Source organism: Oxyura jamaicensis, chromosome 5 (assembly GCF_011077185.1).
Source record: "Oxyura jamaicensis isolate SHBP4307 breed ruddy duck chromosome 5, BPBGC_Ojam_1.0, whole genome shotgun sequence".
Lineage (NCBI taxonomy): Eukaryota > Metazoa > Chordata > Aves > Anseriformes > Anatidae > Oxyura > Oxyura jamaicensis.
In genome coordinates, this window is record NC_048897.1 from 46,820,028 (window position 1) to 46,839,152 (window position 19,125).

The following is a 19,125-nucleotide window of genomic DNA, read 5'->3' on the forward strand; positions in this document are numbered from 1 at the left end:
AATTGCACTAAACACTCCTGAGGATCCAGGAAGCTCCACTACCAGGAAACATAAAAGAAGCAAATACCCAAGTGTACAAAGGGTAGATGCAGAGCTTGGCCTCCAAATTGTGGTGACCAGATGTTGATAAAATAACCAGATATTTAAGTCAGCATACACCTTATTTGTCAAGATACTGCTTTCAGAAACAAGCACTGGAACAGTTCCATTAAACACATACACTGTGTGTTTTTCCCACAGTCAGTTAATTATATAGCTTGGTGTAAAACCTCGTCAATGTTACAGTTTACAGAAAGTATCTACATTTATCAGCAGAACCATATCTTGCAAAAAACGCTTACCTGATTAGACTTTCCTTTGCTTTTAGAGACAAAAGACAGCTCTGGATTGCAAGTATTTTGTCCACTATCAACCAATCATGCAGCAATCAAAAATGAGCATTCATAAGAATGAAGACAAGAATCAGAAACCAGAAGGGAAGTATCATAAAAGATGGGTTTTGCAAGGGTTTAACTTTTTATTTACAGCAAATATATTACAGTAAAAAAAGCTTAACATGGCTCATAGTGTGGTGTGTAAGGAAGATGCATATGCTTACATCAAACAGGTTTAATTTCCTCAGCACTAACTGAACCAAATGCAAGGTTTCAACACAAAAATAAGAAACAGAACATTTATTAGGCAAAACTCTACATTAACTGTACACATCTGTGACTAGAGTTTCAATGCAATCCAAAGAATACAAACAAGCCATCGGGATGGCAAGAACTTTGTAGACAAACACATTTAACCCTCAAGACAAGGTTGTCTGGCACCATTTAAAAGTTGCTGTACTGAACACAGTGATTTTAAAGAAATGTCATGGATGATTAAGACACTGAAAATGCACTCACCACAGTGAAGAATCCCCTCATTTTCTTTATTTCTTTTCTTTTTTATCCCCACAATAAAAGACTGTTAAAAGGCTGCACGGCAGACAAGCTGGATGCAACAGCTGGAGGGTGTTGCTTGTCAAGCAAAGTGACTTGCAATGAGACATGCTATATGGAAGAAAACCTATGATATACAGCTTGTATGGGTTCAAGGAAAAAGACCAAGGGACAACAAATATTGAAGCCTTATAGTCTCTCTTCATTATAATCAGAATCCTGAAAAAAGCAGGGTCCAAATTACTCCAAGAGAATACAGGCTCACTTACATACAACAAAATTGTCCAGATACATCAACAGCAGTAAACAGAGTTAATGCAGTGTTAATCTTTTTACATTTTAATGACTAGCTATAAAAACAGAAACTAGCATGTTCTAATCTGTTTACATTTCCTGAGCTCAGTTAAATCAAGAAGGAATGAACATTATAAAAGTCCCGGTAAGTCACCAATAAATTAAAAATATACATAACCACTATAGTTTAAGAAGCCTTAAAATGCTGAAAGTGAAGTCTCCCTATCCAATACCATGGCTGTTCCTCTAGGACTCCTGTACAGAAACCATGCCATTAACTTCACCAGCAATATTGAGATGCTATGGATTTGCAGGTCCTTTTTTGCTCTCCAAGTGCCCTTCTGGCAGACTACGTGATAGCCTTCTCTAACCAAATCATATGAGAGCATTCAAAAACTGCTATTTTTTTCCTGTCCTATATAGAGAAGCATCCTCTACTCCCAGCGCAGGAAACAATGTTCTCAGCAATGCAATGTGCTACTGAAATTCAAATTTACTAGTAGGAGTTATTTGAGTGGACTCTCAGCTCTTGCACATAATGTCACTACATTGGCAGCAGGTTTAGTATTCTTCTGGGGGAACAAACCAATGAAAATCTACACAGAAAACTGCAGGAAAGACCCTTAGCAATAAAGAACTCATCTTAGCGGTTTCTTTAAGAACCAACATTATGCATTTGAGAAAAGCACTCGACCTACATGAGTCATACGCATGTTTATTTATGCATGTTTATTTCCTGCATAGAGAATAATGTGTACCTTGGAATAAAACACAGCTTTGAGAATATACTGAGAGCACGGGTATTTGTAATAGTGCTATTGGCAGATTAATTCAAACCCAAATGCTCAAACTCAGCTGTCTCAAAGACTTGCAGACCATGAACTTTGATAAAACAAAGTACTTTTTTTTTATTGTCTGCTTACAGCATGATTTTGAATTATGGTACAGATAAAAGAGAGGTAGAAAGGTTTATCTCCTCAATGTACTTTTTTGTGCAGTATTTATAAAGTATCAGAAAAAAAAAACAACTATCGCTTTTTGGTGAAAACGCCAGCTGTTCCCCTAAGAATTACATGGAATCTCTTCTTTGCCGTTGTAGTGCTGCAAACAAGTAACTGATATCTGGTTCAGAAGAGCTTTTCTTCCCATTAGCCTCACTACATCATTTTTGTTACCAAGTTCTGCTTCTCTGTTACGAGAAATCATTGCAGAAATACTGCTACTCACTACTCAGAAATATCTAGCAGACATAAACCTACTCAACGAACTACATTTACCAGCCAAAGAAAATCAAGTCTGTTCCTAACACAAGCACTTGCTCTTGCTCTATTTACATGATCCCTCTTCTGCATGTTATTGAAAGGGACAGGAGAGGTACGGAAGGCCATATGGTCCTTCCCCTCGCCGGTGATGACCACAGGTACAAGCACCACCAGTCCTTTCCTCTGTCACTCTGGCTGGCAGGAGCTAGACAGCTTCCCAAGGCAGCTTCTTCTCCTGCCACTAGCCACCCTCCATGGCAGGAGAAGGGGAGATGCTTTTAATGATCAGTGCTCCTCAAAAATAGGAAGGATGAACCGGCCAGGAAAGACAGCTTAACAGAAACCATGTTGGTAAGATAAATTTTCATCTTCCCTGGTAGAAGAGAAATCTACAGTCGTGATTGTCTCGAGACAAGGGAGAGAGATGAAAACATCTTTGCTCCCACAGCTGCAGTAATAAAAACCAGAGTTCCATGCATCTCGCACTGAGCTGAGAGCCTTGGGCCATGGCAGTGTCAGGTCAGAGGCAACAGGTTGGGATCCAGCTCCATCCCTGACCCCCTGTCCCACCACATTGTGAAGGCTCCTTTATCTGGCTGAGAAGGACCTGCTGACATTTCGGGGCACATGCAGCTGGAGCTCCATGTAGGGTGGGATTTGAGCCATGAAAGTCAGACTGCTGCATGGTGACCTTTAATTTACCCATAGGAAGTTAAATAAATTACATTAAATTAAATTTAGCCAAAGCAGATGCTAGCTTATTTATTAAAAAGCTCAGCTTTCTCTTGCTTTCAAGTGGTTTTAGAGCCAGGCAGCTCTGGGGAGCAGACCTGCACTCCAACTCAGTTGGACAGGAGCAGTTCTACAGAGACGGCGAGAGTTACTCTCCTGCAGCAACATCAGCCACAACAAGACCTGGCTGTCCCTAGGGACCCCGATCAAAGGTACGTGACACCAGCATTGTCTTCTGCTTTCCCTATGCAATCCTTGCCCTCACCCAGGATTTTTCCCTCCTTCCACATAAACATCTCACAGCATAAGACAACTCTTCAGTGCCACCATTACCTTTTGTTGTCATAACTTTTAGAACATCTATTAATTGATTAAAATAAAGAAGTATTTACTTCATTTCAGGGAAACAGATACTGCCCTATAATATATAACTTGTCATCAACTTTTGATAGGCTTGGGTCTGGCAGCTTGCATACAATGACAGGGTCAAGTTTACAATAAAGGTTGGAAATGTTTTCTTTCGGTTGTAGTATTCTAAGACAATTAATCCTAGTGTACTCAAATAATCAACGGGTGGGCTTCTCGTTTTTACCTGTCCTTCTATCTGCCCTTCTATGTGCTCCCTTTCAACAGCATGTGGAAAAGCAGGGTCACATAAATAAGAGTTGTGTTGCTTCCAGCCACACATGCTTTATACAGTGTCTATTTTGTCGCTTTTCTTTTGCTCTCTGGAAACATGACTCCCAGGAATTTAATTCTCAAACCATGATCTAACAAAATAATAATAAAAAAAAATTCAAGTACAAACCCAAACTTATTGCTGGGTTGTGGGTCAATGTAAACTGACCAGAGTCATTGCCAGCCTGGAGTTCACTGTACTGAAGTAAGGATTGTTTGATACCATTTGCTGACCACAGACAGCTTCTTTCACCATTCACACATTCTGAAGATTGCAGACTTGCTGGGAACAAGAAACAGTCCATGTCCTTTTGAAGCAAATAGAGCTAATAGCCATCATCGTCGTCCATATCACAGCCATAATCTGAAACACATGAAGACAAAGGCATATAAAAATGCAAATATTCCAGGTAGATGCAGTATCCAACAAAAGTATTGCTACTTTCAGGTTGTTTTCCTGCTGTGTAACTAGAAGGTAAGTTTTGCCCTAAGCAAGCATTTAAAAAAATGTCTTAAAAAATGTATTTTCTTAGGGCTAAAGAAAAAGTTCTTCCAATTCTTCCTCCACGAAATAAAATTATTTGTAAATATGTATGTGTAAATATTTCTTCTCACTTGTCACTGGGCCCTCATTTAGGGACATTTGGCACATGGGTATGTGAAATACTTGGTCTGATTTGGAGGTTAAGGTGATCAAGCCTGATTGTCAGAAGTAATTTGGAACATGGCAGCTGAGAAGCAGCAGCGTACATTTACAAGTAGGCATGATTCTCACTAGACATAGACACCAGTTAAAGAGCTGGGTTGTTTATATTATTCATAGATTTATAAGCTGAAACTGCAAGGGTTCAGAGATAGCTCAGAGTTCCCATCAACAACAGAACAAGTCTTGCAATGAATCGTGACCGATAGATCTGACTCAGATCTCCCACATTTACTTGCTCCTACAGGAACAACTTAAATTTTTGCCCATTTTTTTCAATCCAGTTCTGTTTTCTAAAACAATGCTGATTGCAAAGACTGCGTGCTTTGTGTGTCAGAAGGCATGTTTGTGTTTCTAATGCACTGATTTCTCTCCTACGTGCTTCCTGAGAAAAGCGAAACAGTGCAAATTTTCTGTTGCAAAGTCAAACCGAAGGATAACTATTACATATGAGCATTCAGTAAAGTTAACCTTTATATTCCAAATTTAATACAATGCAACATTTCATCCAAAGTCAAGCAAATGCTCTGAAGCAGAATTAAGTGTAATCTATAATAATTTGCGTAGAATGGGTGAAGTTCACCATTTGTAATTCCTGCACTTATTCCAGGCAGACAGGTCTAAAAACCATGAAGAAAGCAGTCAGAAAGGAGTTATTTGTTCTGCTGAACAGCTCTGCACACCTGCATTTGAATTCTGGGAATACTCCTTTCCTTTTTATTTTTTTTTAAACTCTGATTTTTCAGCTGTTGTCCAGACCAGACAGGGAGTAGTGGAATGTTCTCAGAATGGTTTAAAAATAGTAACATTTACAAAGAAAAAAAGCTCAGTGACCTTTATTCTATTTTTGTGGGGGATTTATTAATAAACATGGACCCACCCTCCCCCACATGGGTGCCTTTTCTTGGGAACGTTATTCTAATAATAAATGCAGGCAACAAACTGTTTTTCCTGACATTCAGCAATTATTTTCCAGTGGAGAAATCAATTTAAAAGCAACACACACTCTTATGAAATGTATACATACTGTCTATGAAAGCTAAATTAATAGTTCTGGAAAGATTTTTGCAGTAAATAAAATTGCAGTAGAAACCTTACTTACTCTCATCTTGCTTTTCCAAAATCCATAATTAGCCACCCTTCTTTAAAGCAATATTTTAGTGTATTTTCAAACCTCAATTCCAAGGGGAAGTTTTTAATTAAGGATAAATGTGGATGTGTCCAGCTACAAAAAACCGCAATGGGAGGATACTGACTTTTCCTGCCAGCAGAGAAACCTAATTAAATGAGTGGCTTTGCTGGATAACCCAAAGAAATTAGCACACATCTGTGTGCCATACAGCATGCCACACACTATCGATGTCATTTTTGTATTTGGAGAACTTCTTCCTCCTAACACTTATCCCAGAAATGGAGTGAGACGATTCTCTTTGCTTTGAGCTGGACAGCCAAGTCTGCAGGGTTCATGCACAATCATGAGGCAACGAGCCTCTAGCACTGCTAACTGAGGGGTTGCTGACCCCTTAATTCCTCAGATTCACTTTAATAAATAGAATTCTGAAGAAGGCATAACATTGGCTTGTTCTTGAGAAGTCTTCTTAGCCTAAAGCTTGAGATGCAGAGCTTTTTTGGAAGAGTCTCCAAGAAGGTCATGTTTCCGATGGGGGTGACTCTAGGCTTTTCTGCAGGAATGTGCTCTGCTTTGGATGAGCTGGGACAAGCAGGGGAACCCTGTCTGTCCCAAGCCCTGCAACAACAAACCTCACAGCACAGGCAGAGGAATAACAGGCTGTGCTTTAGACAACATCCCAACTTACCGTTTCCTCCCATTAACTGCAACGCGCTCATGCAGTGATCGTCATCTTCTTCTGCTTCCTCCTCTTCCACCTCTTCGTCAGGGTTATAAGCTACTGGGCCACTCTCCACTAGCACAGCTGCTGGTTTTGCTAAGTCAGGGGCTTCTGCTTGTGCAGTTGGTAGGGTCACCTGCAAAAAAGACAGGACAGCATTGCAGCCCTTCCTTTATTCAGTATTTGTATGTAATGTTAGCAGCTTCCAAGCGGGGCAGGGAAGCTGGAAGCCCACATCTAGTGCTACAGGCTTAACTATTCCGGGGAACATCCCAGTGAAATGTTGCCTGAATCCAGATCAGGAATAAACATTCACAGCTTTCACAGATTCCAGAGCCAGGCAACTGAAGTATCCAGAGATGGTGACAGCAGAACAGGAGCCTCTTGCAAGCACAAGGTGAGGAGAAATTTGGGCTCATCAGCAGAGCTCTGCAGGAAAACTTACAACCTTCTCATTGTGTTTGACTCATATCAGGCCTATTACACGGTAACAATATTATTGACACTTTAATGACAGCAGAAATGCACCCTTCAAATAAGAAAAAAAATAAAAAGACTTAGTTTTGACAACTCTGGTTGGATTTATTTGGAGGCACAATGAGCTGAGGAATAAATAGCACTCTTTAGACAGCACGTAATGCTATGGTAGAGCACTGGATTGATAATACATACCAGCACCTGTAACATTACCTATGGAATTCATCAGAGTAATGATCTCCAAGCTCTAATTTAGGAATCAGTCACTGACGGGCCCATTCCAGCAGCTGCACCTACCCAGATGCTCTAAGGCGAGGCAGGACAAAGCATGGGGGACAAGAAAGGTTAACAGAGCAAGGAGGCAGAGGTGAGTTTGGAGCCGAAGGTAATGGTGTGTCCTGTTCACTACAGACTGATCTGGGAATGGGGCAGGCTCCAGCTCCAGCTCCTGCAGCGTGGGGGTAGGCTCTGCTATGCTCAGCGTGGGGCACTGCCTCTCCGTCTCATCCAGGGAAGGAACATCACAGGAGCTTCAGCTCCACCAGCTTCGTAACGGGGTACTTCTCCACTCCATTTGGTACTTGGAATATTTGGGGTTTGGACATAAAAAGTCCTACAGTGCTCTAGGGTTAAATCACTGCACACAACAATGTGCTGCTGCGATTCTGTTGGCATTAAGGTCTGACTTGCATGAAGTATTTATTTATAAACGTATTTACTTGTGGTGATGAAGTAACTCCCAGAATCCCTCCAGTTCCAGGCGCTTTGGAGATACACCATAACAGAAAGTCCCGGTACCAGAAAGCTGATGGGCTAATTATTCAAACATCAAAGCTGCTCCTAAGCTTGTCACATAACATGCCAGTCAACCTAAGGAATCTGCCTGAGATTTTCAAAGTCACCTAAGGGTCTGCTCCAATAGCTCATTAATAGGGCACAAGACACCCATTAATTTTAACAGAAAATCAAGTATTTAGGCACTCAGATCACTCAAGGACAGGTTTTCATGATCTTTTAATGCTCAAATTAATCTTCTTATTTAGAGGAACTTCCCTCCAGTTTATTTTATATTTCCTACCACTGTTTTTGCCTGCAGAGTGATCAAATCAAGTCCATCTACTCTTTAGGTATAAGTAGAAATAGACACAACCGTTTGAGACAAATCAGCATCATAATGCATATCAATTTTTTTGCTTAAAGTATCCATCTGCTCTGAAAAAGTGGCTGAATATAAAAGAGCTACAATTGAGTCATTATTTTTTTAAATTGCACCATGCTAATTAAAATGTGACCTTCTTCTAATTATCATGTCCACTTCCAGACTGCTATAGTTCTAAAAATGTGCAGGGTTTTCTAATGAGCATAGCGTAAGTGAAAATGTATTTCCCTAGGCAGGATATCAAACTGTTTCTGAAAATCAATGGGTTTTTGTAATTTTAAAAATAAGGCAATCCAACAACACCTTTAAATAGAACTTCCTGAATTCTTCCAGACAACCTGGACGTCTTTTGGCTTGTACCTTTCCATAGGCATACATCTTTCACACGGGCATTGTGAAAGCCCGGCAGACTATCGAAGTTAACTAGCACACTTACAAAAGGGCGCCAGTGTCACACACACATGGGAAAAGCAAGAATGCTTTCCTTTGGTATATTAGGAACAGGATTGTTAGATACATGGTAGGCAGTTCTTTTATCATCTGCAAAACGCAGGTGTTTGTTTCGTACAGTGCAAGTACAATAGCAGAGGAAAGCTGTTACTGCTGTGACTGATAACAATCACGACGCCTTCATCCCAACATACACATTCACGAAGCCACCCAGGGAAGATTTCTGATGGTGGCCAGTTACTAGCACTAACTTTGCTATGGAAATATCATTATTTCCAAAGTAAACAAAACAGAGTAAGCCATGCTATATTGTGTAAGCTGTTGCTTGATGTTTCCTCAATGGTCTCCTGAGGCAGACCCCAGCCCCTTCCTTGGGTCCCCACCAGCTCCACAGAACCAGCACTTTGCCTTGTCCCCCTTCTCTGGAGGTATGGTCCAAGAGATGAAAGAGGCACAAGCTCTGCCCTCTCCTACTGCTCCTACCCACTTGTTCAATATGTGCCCTTTTAGATGCTTGCAGGGAGTTTTCTCTTTTTCCTGTCTAAGCAGGGATTATGAGGTTGAGGTTACTGATGGGTAAGTAAGGGCACATCCTGGTTAGAAGGCAGGTAACCTCAGCTTTGCAGTGTTTGCATTAACCAGCTCCTGCTGTGATCACTGAGACAAGATTCTCCTTTCTTTTGCCCATATCTAACACACAACCTGAGCCAGACTGAGAAATCCTTCTTGGAATTTCCAGATTCTAACCGTGGCACTATGAGAAGTGCTGGGCTTTACATACCTCTTCAGTGGCAGCCTTTTTCGCTAGCTGTGTAGAAATCAAAGGTCTTAATCTGGAAAAAAAGGAAAGAGGAAATGGTAAACATCAGAAAAGTTACACCACACACAAGAATTTGACACACATTATTCACCATCCAGACAATGAAAGCACTTTGCTTGTGTTATGCTGCGCAATTACTTCTTTTAAGATACAAAACAAGTTAACAGTGGATGGGTACATACTCCACAATAATTAATACACACATTCCCTTGTAAGCATCTGCCCCAATTCAGTATAATAAGAAAAAATGCCAATCAACAAGCTCAGTAGCTAAGCTTCATCTCAGACTGCAGTTCCAGCTCATCCCGAAGGTCCGTAGAAGAGATGGCTTTATCATACATTACAAAAGTCAAAAGACTCAAGGAAGTGGTGAGGAAGAGAAGACCAACAACAGCAATGCTTCATCCCTCTGCTGCTGTCTGAACGTGTGGCCGCAGTGCTTTGGAGCAGAGCAAAACCTGCACCTGCAGGCTGCCTGCCAGAAAGCACCATGGATGGACCCAGGTCATGCTTTTGGGCACAACAACAGATTTTTTGGAACAATGCAGACATGACAAAAATAAGCCACTTTCTGAATTGCCCAGCATTGCTCTGCAACTACTTCCCTTTATTTGACGACATATGCAGGATACCAGTAAGATTACATACACCAGGATACCGTAATTATCACAGACTGAATTTTAACCTCTAGCTACAGAAACCATTATCAAGAACAAGGGGCCTCTGCATACCTTGAATGGGAAGTGACAGAAATTGAACATAAACATTAAAAAAGAGTCTGCATCAGGTACAAAAAGACCTGCATATTTAGGGAGAAAAGATGGATCTGCATTACTCTACAGCTAAGTGTTAAATATTGTTCTTTTCTGAAAAGCATTTCACAGCCGGTTGTCTCCTTACTGCCATGAAGGCTGTTCTCAATCCATCAGTTACTGTTGCTTTCTGGTCTCCCCTCCTCATCGAGACATACCCAGTCATGAAAAGGATGACTTGTTTTCTGCAGACACACTGCTCAGACAGCTCCTCAAGTTTGTCTTTTAACTAAGTCTCTGCAAACAACTTAATGAATACCAATTTATGTCTCTAGAGATACAGTCTTTTATGATAAGCAGTATCTTTCTTCTCATTTTTCTATTAGTCATTCCTTCCTGTTAACACGCAGATACGGGTTGTTTTCCTACTTATTTATTTCAAATGATCAGCAGGAGGAAACAAAACCCTGGAGGATGAGCAGGGCAGACTTTAGATCATTATCTCTGATAGAGAAGGCAATATTAAAATACAAGACACTGGCTAAGCTCCAAAGACGGTCAGGAAATGGTCATCTCTGGAATGCTTCTCAAGACCCGAAAGGCAGTTCAGCAACCAAAGCAGCCCAAGGTGACTCCTTACAATAGATCTAAATAAAAAGATGGCACAGGAACGCTTCAGGAGCTGTACTACTGCAAGATCCAGAACAAATTATTCTGCTACAGATACTTCTTGTCATATTTCATGATTATCAAAAACTTCAAGAAAGAGATACTCTTGACCCACATAAATTATCTATTACTTACAATTCCTGGCAGAATTCTGGGCTTAGAAAGAATGCATTTGAAGGTACAGACAAACATCTCCCTCTGTGCCTGGCCTCCTCCTTTCTTTTTCTAACGTGAGCTGTACAATTTTCCCCAAATTTGAGACTACCTGTCAATCACTGCCTTCCAAAAGTCACCCTGTTCAGATGCTTACAAACATATAAATGCAGTGGTGTCAAAAGGTTAAGTAGCTGAAGGATGCTAATTATCAACCAGGTTGTATTTCATTGACATAACTGGAAAAAAAACAACAGGGGTAAGCAATGAAGGACCTTTATTTTAAACCACTAGTAGTGATTATCGTAATTAACATTGTACCAAAGATAGCAACTATTGCTTCATGCTACCAGAAGGCTTCAGACCTCCCTAGAGCACTCTGAAATCTTTCCTTCCCCCCAATTAAAATCAAGCTGTTGAGTAAGACTCACAAGGTAATCAGAAACTGCTGACACTTCTTTTAGAGCAAATTATGCATGTGCTCACACAGTGAAGAAAACCATCACAGCTATAGGAAGCAGAAAGTAAACATTCCAGTTTAATTTTAATTAAAACGGTCACCGAATGAAAATAAAAAGATTCATGCTTATGAAAGGCCTATTTGCAAACTAATGCTAAACCCAGGAGCCTTTCCACACCATTTTTCAGCAGCGAGTGACTCTCACACCCATTCTGAAATTAAAGGTGTATTTCTGCTCCATGATAATTGCTCACAAAGCTTACTTCTTCACTCCATTACTAGAAATAGAGCACTGTCATCCAATTTGGGTAATTCAGTTTCTCCCTCAGCATAACATTTAATGCGCCCGAAAGCACGGGGCCGGACTCCCCCCTCAGAGAGCTGTGGCAACTCGCCACTGAAAAAAGCTAAAACTGTCACAGAGAGAAAAACTTGTTTTCCGTCTAAAATAATGCCTTTCAATGCAATTAAATTAAAATAAAATGTTGATTTCTCTCCCTTGGCTCCCTCAGGTCTATGGAGAAGACTACTATTACTGTACAAAACCATTCAGGAGGTTTTTATAGAGGGGCTTGGGTTTTGTTTTGTTTCTTAAATGCCCCGATGCCTTGACCTCCTTAAACCAGAGCAGCTGCTGCCACACCAGCCACATGGAGCAATAAATTACTGGCTGCCATGGCTACGGATACAGGATCCTTCTGCTGTCTGGCTGCACCACACAGGGTGGAAAGAAGTGCAGGATGTCCTCACGGAGAAGCACAACTGCTTTCGAGGTTGAGACAGGTCTGACTATTAAGGATCAAAAAATCAGCTTGAAAAAACAGGTAACTGAAGTATCTTACCCAACTTTTAATGGACATTACTCAATCTCATCTACAAAACGCTTTCACGGTACACATGTGCACATAGACCTTACCTGTGAAAAATATTTAAGTCCATTTAAGTCCACTTTGAATTCAGGGTTGCCAAGTTCCATAAATAAGCATCCTATCCTGCATTGAGATACAACCCCATTTACTCTAAAGTAACTACAGCCTCTATTTTCTTAGTGACATGGTTTAATTGCGGTAGATTTGGCAGTGCCAGGTTAACAGTTGGACTTGATGATCTTAGAGGTCTTTTCCAACCTAAAAGATTCTATGATGCCATGATTTAAAATGTAATGTTGTGACTAGAGAGCAGTGGTGCTCCTGGCCTTCCCAATCACTTCAGTTATTGCTCACTAGTGATGCCAATTTCTAGTTTGGGGCACTTTCATTATGAACTCTGCAATTTAATGCAGTACACTGTGGGAGGGAGTAACAAAACAAGCAACTTTCTGAACAGCAATACAATCTGTAAAAAGAGGGAAAAAAAAAGATTTCACACAGCCCTAAGTGTTATATCCACATTTCAAACTGCTTTGAAAATTATGCAGATCTACAAACGCTCATGTCAGCCAACAGACTTAACACTGGAAGCATATAATCTTGACATGTTCCTGACAAAAACTAGTGGCACTGTGCATGGCATCAGAGGCTGCTCCCCGCCGAATCTGCTCCGCTTGCGCTTCGCTCTCAGTTGAGATGTGCACGATAACATCCAGGTTTGTCCTCCAGCTTAACAATTTAAAAGAAGATTCGGTATAATAGCTTCTGACAGGGCTGAAGATCACACAGACTGAACTTTCAAAGTGAACAAATTCTCTGAAAAACAAGCTGGCTGTGACAAACAACTGTTTTTATTTTGCTTATTATTTAATAACAAAGGATTACACAGCACAGAACATAACATAGAAAGAATACTACAAGGCAATAAAAGCAGCTAACTCGCATCAGGCTGTGTGCCCACTGAAAAGGTTTATGATACTGTAACAATCTCCTCAGTGAAATCCTGAAAGTAATTTGGAAACTCACCCAAAGCTCTGTTTCTTACTGAATTTTAATTTAGTCCATCCAAGTAGGGAACATCTTATTGCTGCTTACCGCACATACTAATTTTATATGCAGACAAACCCTGAATACACGATGGCAAGCAGAGATACAATGGGGCCCGGAGCCACAAGCCTGTGGTATAATTATGCAGGTCATCTAAGACAAATGTGTATAAAACCTATATAACCATACCACAGGCATTTCATACGTATGCCACTTCAGTGACAGAAAAAGCTATTTAGAAACGATTCATCGGGAGACCGGTCAGGTTCTTCATGCTGGTTGAGATACTCCTCCCACCTGAGGCCAGATGGTTTTGCCTCAGGAAGTCAGTTTACCAGACATCTGCGTGAGAAGGAAATTAATATAAATGTTTATCCCGGCTAAAAGTGCCCTTTAATTAGGTACTGTCAATGTTATCCTTACCGGAAAGCTGGGAATTACCTCCCTGCGAGGCTTTAATGCTCTTATTGGAAACACAGCAGCAGCAGGAGATACGGACCCATCGTGCTACCATCAGCACCAGAGGGAAGAGAGACCCTCCTGGGCAGGGCCCACGGCTCTTTTCCAGAAGACAAAACACAGACTGGAATCACGACACCAATCCCACGGCACGTCAGGGTTTGCATATAGAGCTGCAGGCCCACTGTCCTCTGCACCCATTCCTGGCTGGGTGCTGACAGGAGCCATTTCCTTCCCCTGGGAGGGAAACCAAGGCACGTGGCCAGGGCCATGGCTGGTTGTGACACTGACAAACGTCCACCTGATGCCTTCAGAACAGGGACTGGGGTGTAAGGGTGCACCATGACACACCAGAAGTTCAGATACAGCCACAGAAATGTCAGCTCTACAGAAAAACAAAACAGCTCTGATGCTCACACCTTGACAACATGTGTGCCTGAACGTGAGGCAGAGAGTTATTTTTGGCTTTCTGGAAGCCAGGCTGACCAGCCCTTAGCCCAGCCCAGCTCATCAGAAGAGCGGAGGCCTCAGGGAGCTTCTCTGAATCACTCTTTCTAGTGATAGGGCCACAGAGACCTCAGCTAATGACCAAGAGACGCCAACCTAGGGCACGTCCTCACTGCAATGACCTCAGCTCACGCACACTAAGCTCCCTTGGAGCTGGCTAACCCAGCACTGCCAGCCATACCAAGAGGCTGATGGGGCATGAGGCAGGGTAAGAACCCTACCAGACACAACCAGGCACCTGGCAGCAAGATCAGGGTGTACTGAGCACCGCCTGAGCCCAGCGCCTGCAAGAACTCCGTCACCTACACCAAGGTAGCCAACGTGTTCCTGCTATTTCTGAGCACGAGACACCACAGAAAGCCATTTTAAGGAGGGAAAAAAGCAAAGCTAAAGTGACAACAAAAACTAGAGCGAAATGAGAAATTGTTCCCACTTTTGATTCCTACTCAGTCCTCTTTAATGCTGGATCAGAGGAGCGATGCTTTCATCAGCGCGGCATCAGACAACACGGCACCAAGAACATCCTCAGTGCTAATGAGATCGGCCTCTTCTAGCAAATACCCAGGCTTAAGCACCTAGGGACCAACAACTCATAGGACTAAACTGGCAAAAAAAAATAAGAACCCCTATCACTGACTAGAGTTATCAGCAAAGAAACAAGCACCTACACCATTCCCCAATACACTTCTGCAACTCTGTTGAAGAGCAAGAACTTTGCTTTCAATAGAGATTTTGGTGAACTAAACACCCATTTGAGACTTTTCTGAGGGGTCAGGTTACCAACACCTGCTGTCTTCACTAACCCACCTCGGAGCGGGCAATATTCTTCTGCATAGCTGTAGTACTCATTCCTCATTTTTGTGCCGTAAAATGGCAACTTGTTATTCTTTCCACTAAAACAAAAGATTTTCAACAGCAAAAATGAAAAGAATGAAATCTAAGGCCACCTTATTGGGACCAAATGAAATTGTTCCACAGCAGCAGATCCAAAATAATCTCTGCACATATCAGATTGTAAAGGAAATTGCTGCAGACCATGGGAAATTACAATTGCTCCAGGACAAGAAAGGACGACTGATCTAATATTTCTGGTTGACACACCTTCTTCCTGGGCTTGTCAGTAAAGATACTGATGAGCTCATCTCTCCACAGGTCAGGAAAATATTAGTTGAAAATATGCTATTCCTTTCACCAGGCAAATTTTTCCAGATGAAATTATGGCAGCGAGGCATATTTGCACCTCGCTGGGAAAAACTATTTAAAATAAGGAAGCTGTGAAGCATTTTAATGAAGGTAAATGATTAATCATGATGGTTTCAGTTAAGCAAGTCTAATGACAATGTCACTTTTAAGACATAAGCGTGAGACAACTCATGTGGTGACAATCCAAATACATCCAACTATCTCGTAGCATGGTCTTTCGAATGGTAACAGTGCAGAATGCATCTATTATAGCAGAAAGCACTATTATTAGCAGATAAGGCAAACATAAATCATTTTTAAATCATGCTTGGGACTATAGTAGCAGAAATGAAATTCAAAAAGTCAAACAAACTCATCATCTCAACAGAAATGTATTATTGAAAAGATCTCAGCAGTAGCACCGCCGTCTTTGTTTCTGATACAAATATATTTGCTAGACTCACAAAAGGAGGATTACAAATATTTGCTTTTGGACAGGTGTTTTGATCAATCTCAACCTCATAAAAACTGCTAATGAGGCAAAAGATGAAAAGAAAAACATCTTAGTAACCTGCAGCTTCTGAGAACAATCCGCTGAGACTGTTATACCCAGAGGTGCTGCCAGATTTATCATTAGATCTTCCTTGGTGACATTACAAGGACAAAAATCATGCTAGGCATAACACTAACTCACCACTTCCACTGCCTCTGATAGCATATACCACTGTGCAAATTAAGTTTCTCTCATCAGATTATGCAGCCAAAACTAATATTTCAAAATTCAGGTAACTATAGATTCATCCAAGTAATCCATCAAGGAATGAAGATGGATGACAGATTTTTTTTTTCCTTGTGTCTGGTCTATTCTACATTAAAGAGCAGTTTCACTGCCAGCCATCTGGAAATCAATGTATTCCAAGCTTTATTTTATGATTACCAACATTCCCCTTCGTAACTCATTTCTAATTATAAGCAATAAATCATTCCCTCTTGCTTGTAATTTATAACAGCCAATTAAGGCAAACCTCTTATTTAAATAGCAAATCTAGCTTTAAAGCATCACACATTCTGAGGTACGCACGGCACACATCTAATCAAGCAGATGAATGGTAGATGACGATTTAACTTGGCTTTTGCAGCCAGGGAGGAGACACACAGGGAAGAACCTGCCCTATTCGTGTGACCTAGGTACGCCAGGCCTTGCCAGAACTGAAGGCGTGGGTCTTATCTGCCTGATTTAATGCAGAAGAGACTGACACGTTGAGAAACGTGAGCCAGTAGGCACCTCAGGGAAGTCTGGTGTCAAGACTTCCCTTGAACATACGAGGAAATGAATGAAAAGGCTGTAACAGGAGAAGAACCTGTAGGTTGGTCTAGGGAGAAGTTCTGGATGTTTTTTAGTTCAATTTTAACAAAGGTGAAAGTACACAGCTCTAAATTTAATATTAAAAAGAAACAACTAAAGCAACGTTTCTTGTGAGAGCAGTTGTTTGAGCTCTCACAAACAGTCTGGCCTCCTCCTTGCAAGCCCAAGGACACCACCATGCACACCCAGGTGCTCACCCTCTCGGTTATCTCTGTTGAACAAAATTTTGCACATTTTATCCTATAGCGTGGTGCTTGGCACGAGCACAGCATTCACTTGAATGACCCCTCTCCATCCCTCACAGCCAGCAGAGGGTGAGGCAGAACAAGGCCATGAAACGGTCTGCAAAGAGAAGGCGTCACCAAATAAATCCGGATTGTTCCTTTGGGGTGAAGTCTTTAATGGTGATTTCCGACGACAACTCTTACTGACAGAAGAATTACCAAAGAAATGTACTGGAGGATTTCAGACGAGACAAAACAAGGTGGGTCCCAGAGCACTGGCAAGGACACTGAGAAATTTTGAAATGTATTTGTTCTTCACTGTAGGTCTGAATAACAGGCATGTGAGAGCAAACACAAGAGAGAGGCATCTTATAAATAGCTCTGCTGGGATTTGTCTGCTAGGAAAAAAAAAAAAAAGAACTCTTGTCAGAAAAGTATTTGATATAATTTTGGATGCAGAATTTATTACATGAGAAACTGATCTTAGGAACGTGGAAGTGGTTCCCACTGAGATTTTATTTGGTCATCAGACAGCTCAACTCTGTTCCAACTTCGCATCGTGTCATCTGGTAAGTGTTTACAGTAGGAATCGAGGGAACTGGATTTGGAAAAAATCCATCACAACTGACCTAAATCTGATCTGACCTGAATAATCAAACTAATACAAAATTCAAATATGGCTAGACAGAAGCAAGGAGAGATAATTCATTAGCTGCTGGAGTTCTTTCAAGAGTTTCCTTTCCTTAACCACAAATGAGTGTTTTACACCCCACTCTGCTTTTCTTCCTAAAAAGCAGTGATGTTGGAGGTTACACGAGCATCTCCTTGCACCATTTGCTTTCCTTTTCAGACCCTGAAGGATGCAATGTCACAGCACTACCATGACAGACAGCCTACGTGGTTATGCTGCCAACTTCACTTTATTCCTAAGAGCCAGAGCTGAAGGCATGGAGGTGCAGCACCATCTAGGCAAACACACAGCAAGTCCCCAAAGACAGATCATTGTTTATGTAGGCCTTGTACTGAGTGTTCAACAAATACATTTTTGACTTTCAAGACTCCTTATCTTCTTTTTAGAAGAGATCTAAGTATTATTTATTAATCTTCTCCAAACACAAAGCTCAAAGGCATCTTAGCATCTGGTTTACTCTCTCAGTAGTGAGAATGAAGCACTTGGAAGAAAGCTCAAAAATCACTGGTTTGGTGTTGGTGAAACTTGGACAGGACTTCTGGCAAAAACTTAGGATGAGGATGCAACAAAAAAACCTATGCAAAAGCGTAAAGGGTGGGAGAAACAGAGACCAAAGCACATACATTTCAGTTTGAAAATAAGGCATCATTCCTATTATGCCTGTGGATGTATATCTTCCCCATATAAAGTTTTAAAAGCTTTATATAAACTATACTTCTAAGCAAGCTTGTAATTAGCTAGGGACAGGCTTGGCTCTAATTATAACTTGTAGAGACACACATTATGGAAATACTTAGTTAATAACCCTAGTGATGCTCTGCTGATGGCTCAAGTCAGGCTGGCATGTGATTGCCTTGTAACCACTGGAGTACTTTCTGTCTTGTGCAAACCGGGATCCCTAAGGAAGCCTGAAGGACCGGTCTGCCAGGTCTTCCTCCCAGCTGGGTAATCCAGGCTTGGCTGCCATCAGTGATGTGATCTTCTGTGTGCCTGCGTCTGCCTTCCCTGCTCCTTATGGTGTGCGGTGGGATACCTGTTCTCACCTCACCAGGACATGCTGATACCAGAAGGACCAGGGAACCGGATCGATGTGGCCAAGCTTGCACCATTTCACCCACAGACTGTGCCCAGTGCATCCATCCCTCAGATACCAGCATACACTGCAAGCATGCGTTGTACATCAGTTTTTAAAGCCTTTTTCAAAGTTAAAATGAAGATGATCCCATGTCCTACCTCAAAGCCAAAATCTCCAAAAAAAAAACCCAACAAGTTCAACAAGATGTTCTGCTACTAGAGCATCCCTCCAAGTCAAAGTCTCTGTAAATCTCCAGGTTCATGCAGGTCTCTCAAAACATTGGATCCAATGTCTACTGAAACAATAAAGGTCCAGAG

The 19,125-nt window shown here is 41.4% G+C and overlaps 1 protein-coding gene across 1 annotated transcript in view; it reads right to left on the reverse strand.

Annotated features, from left to right (window-relative positions):
* Positions 1-493: 493 nt before the first annotated feature.
* Positions 494-19,125, reverse strand: part of BRF1 (BRF1 RNA polymerase III transcription initiation factor subunit) — a 170,613-nt gene continuing 151,981 nt past the window's right edge. The window contains exons 16-18 of the mRNA XM_035326804.1: positions 9,316-9,367; positions 6,416-6,584; positions 494-4,259 (exon numbers count right to left, since the gene is read on the reverse strand). Coding sequence (XP_035182695.1) covers positions 4,222-4,259; positions 6,416-6,584; positions 9,316-9,367 — 259 coding nt within the window. The 3' untranslated portion in view covers positions 494-4,221. The remainder of the gene's footprint in view (positions 4,260-6,415; positions 6,585-9,315; positions 9,368-19,125) is intronic.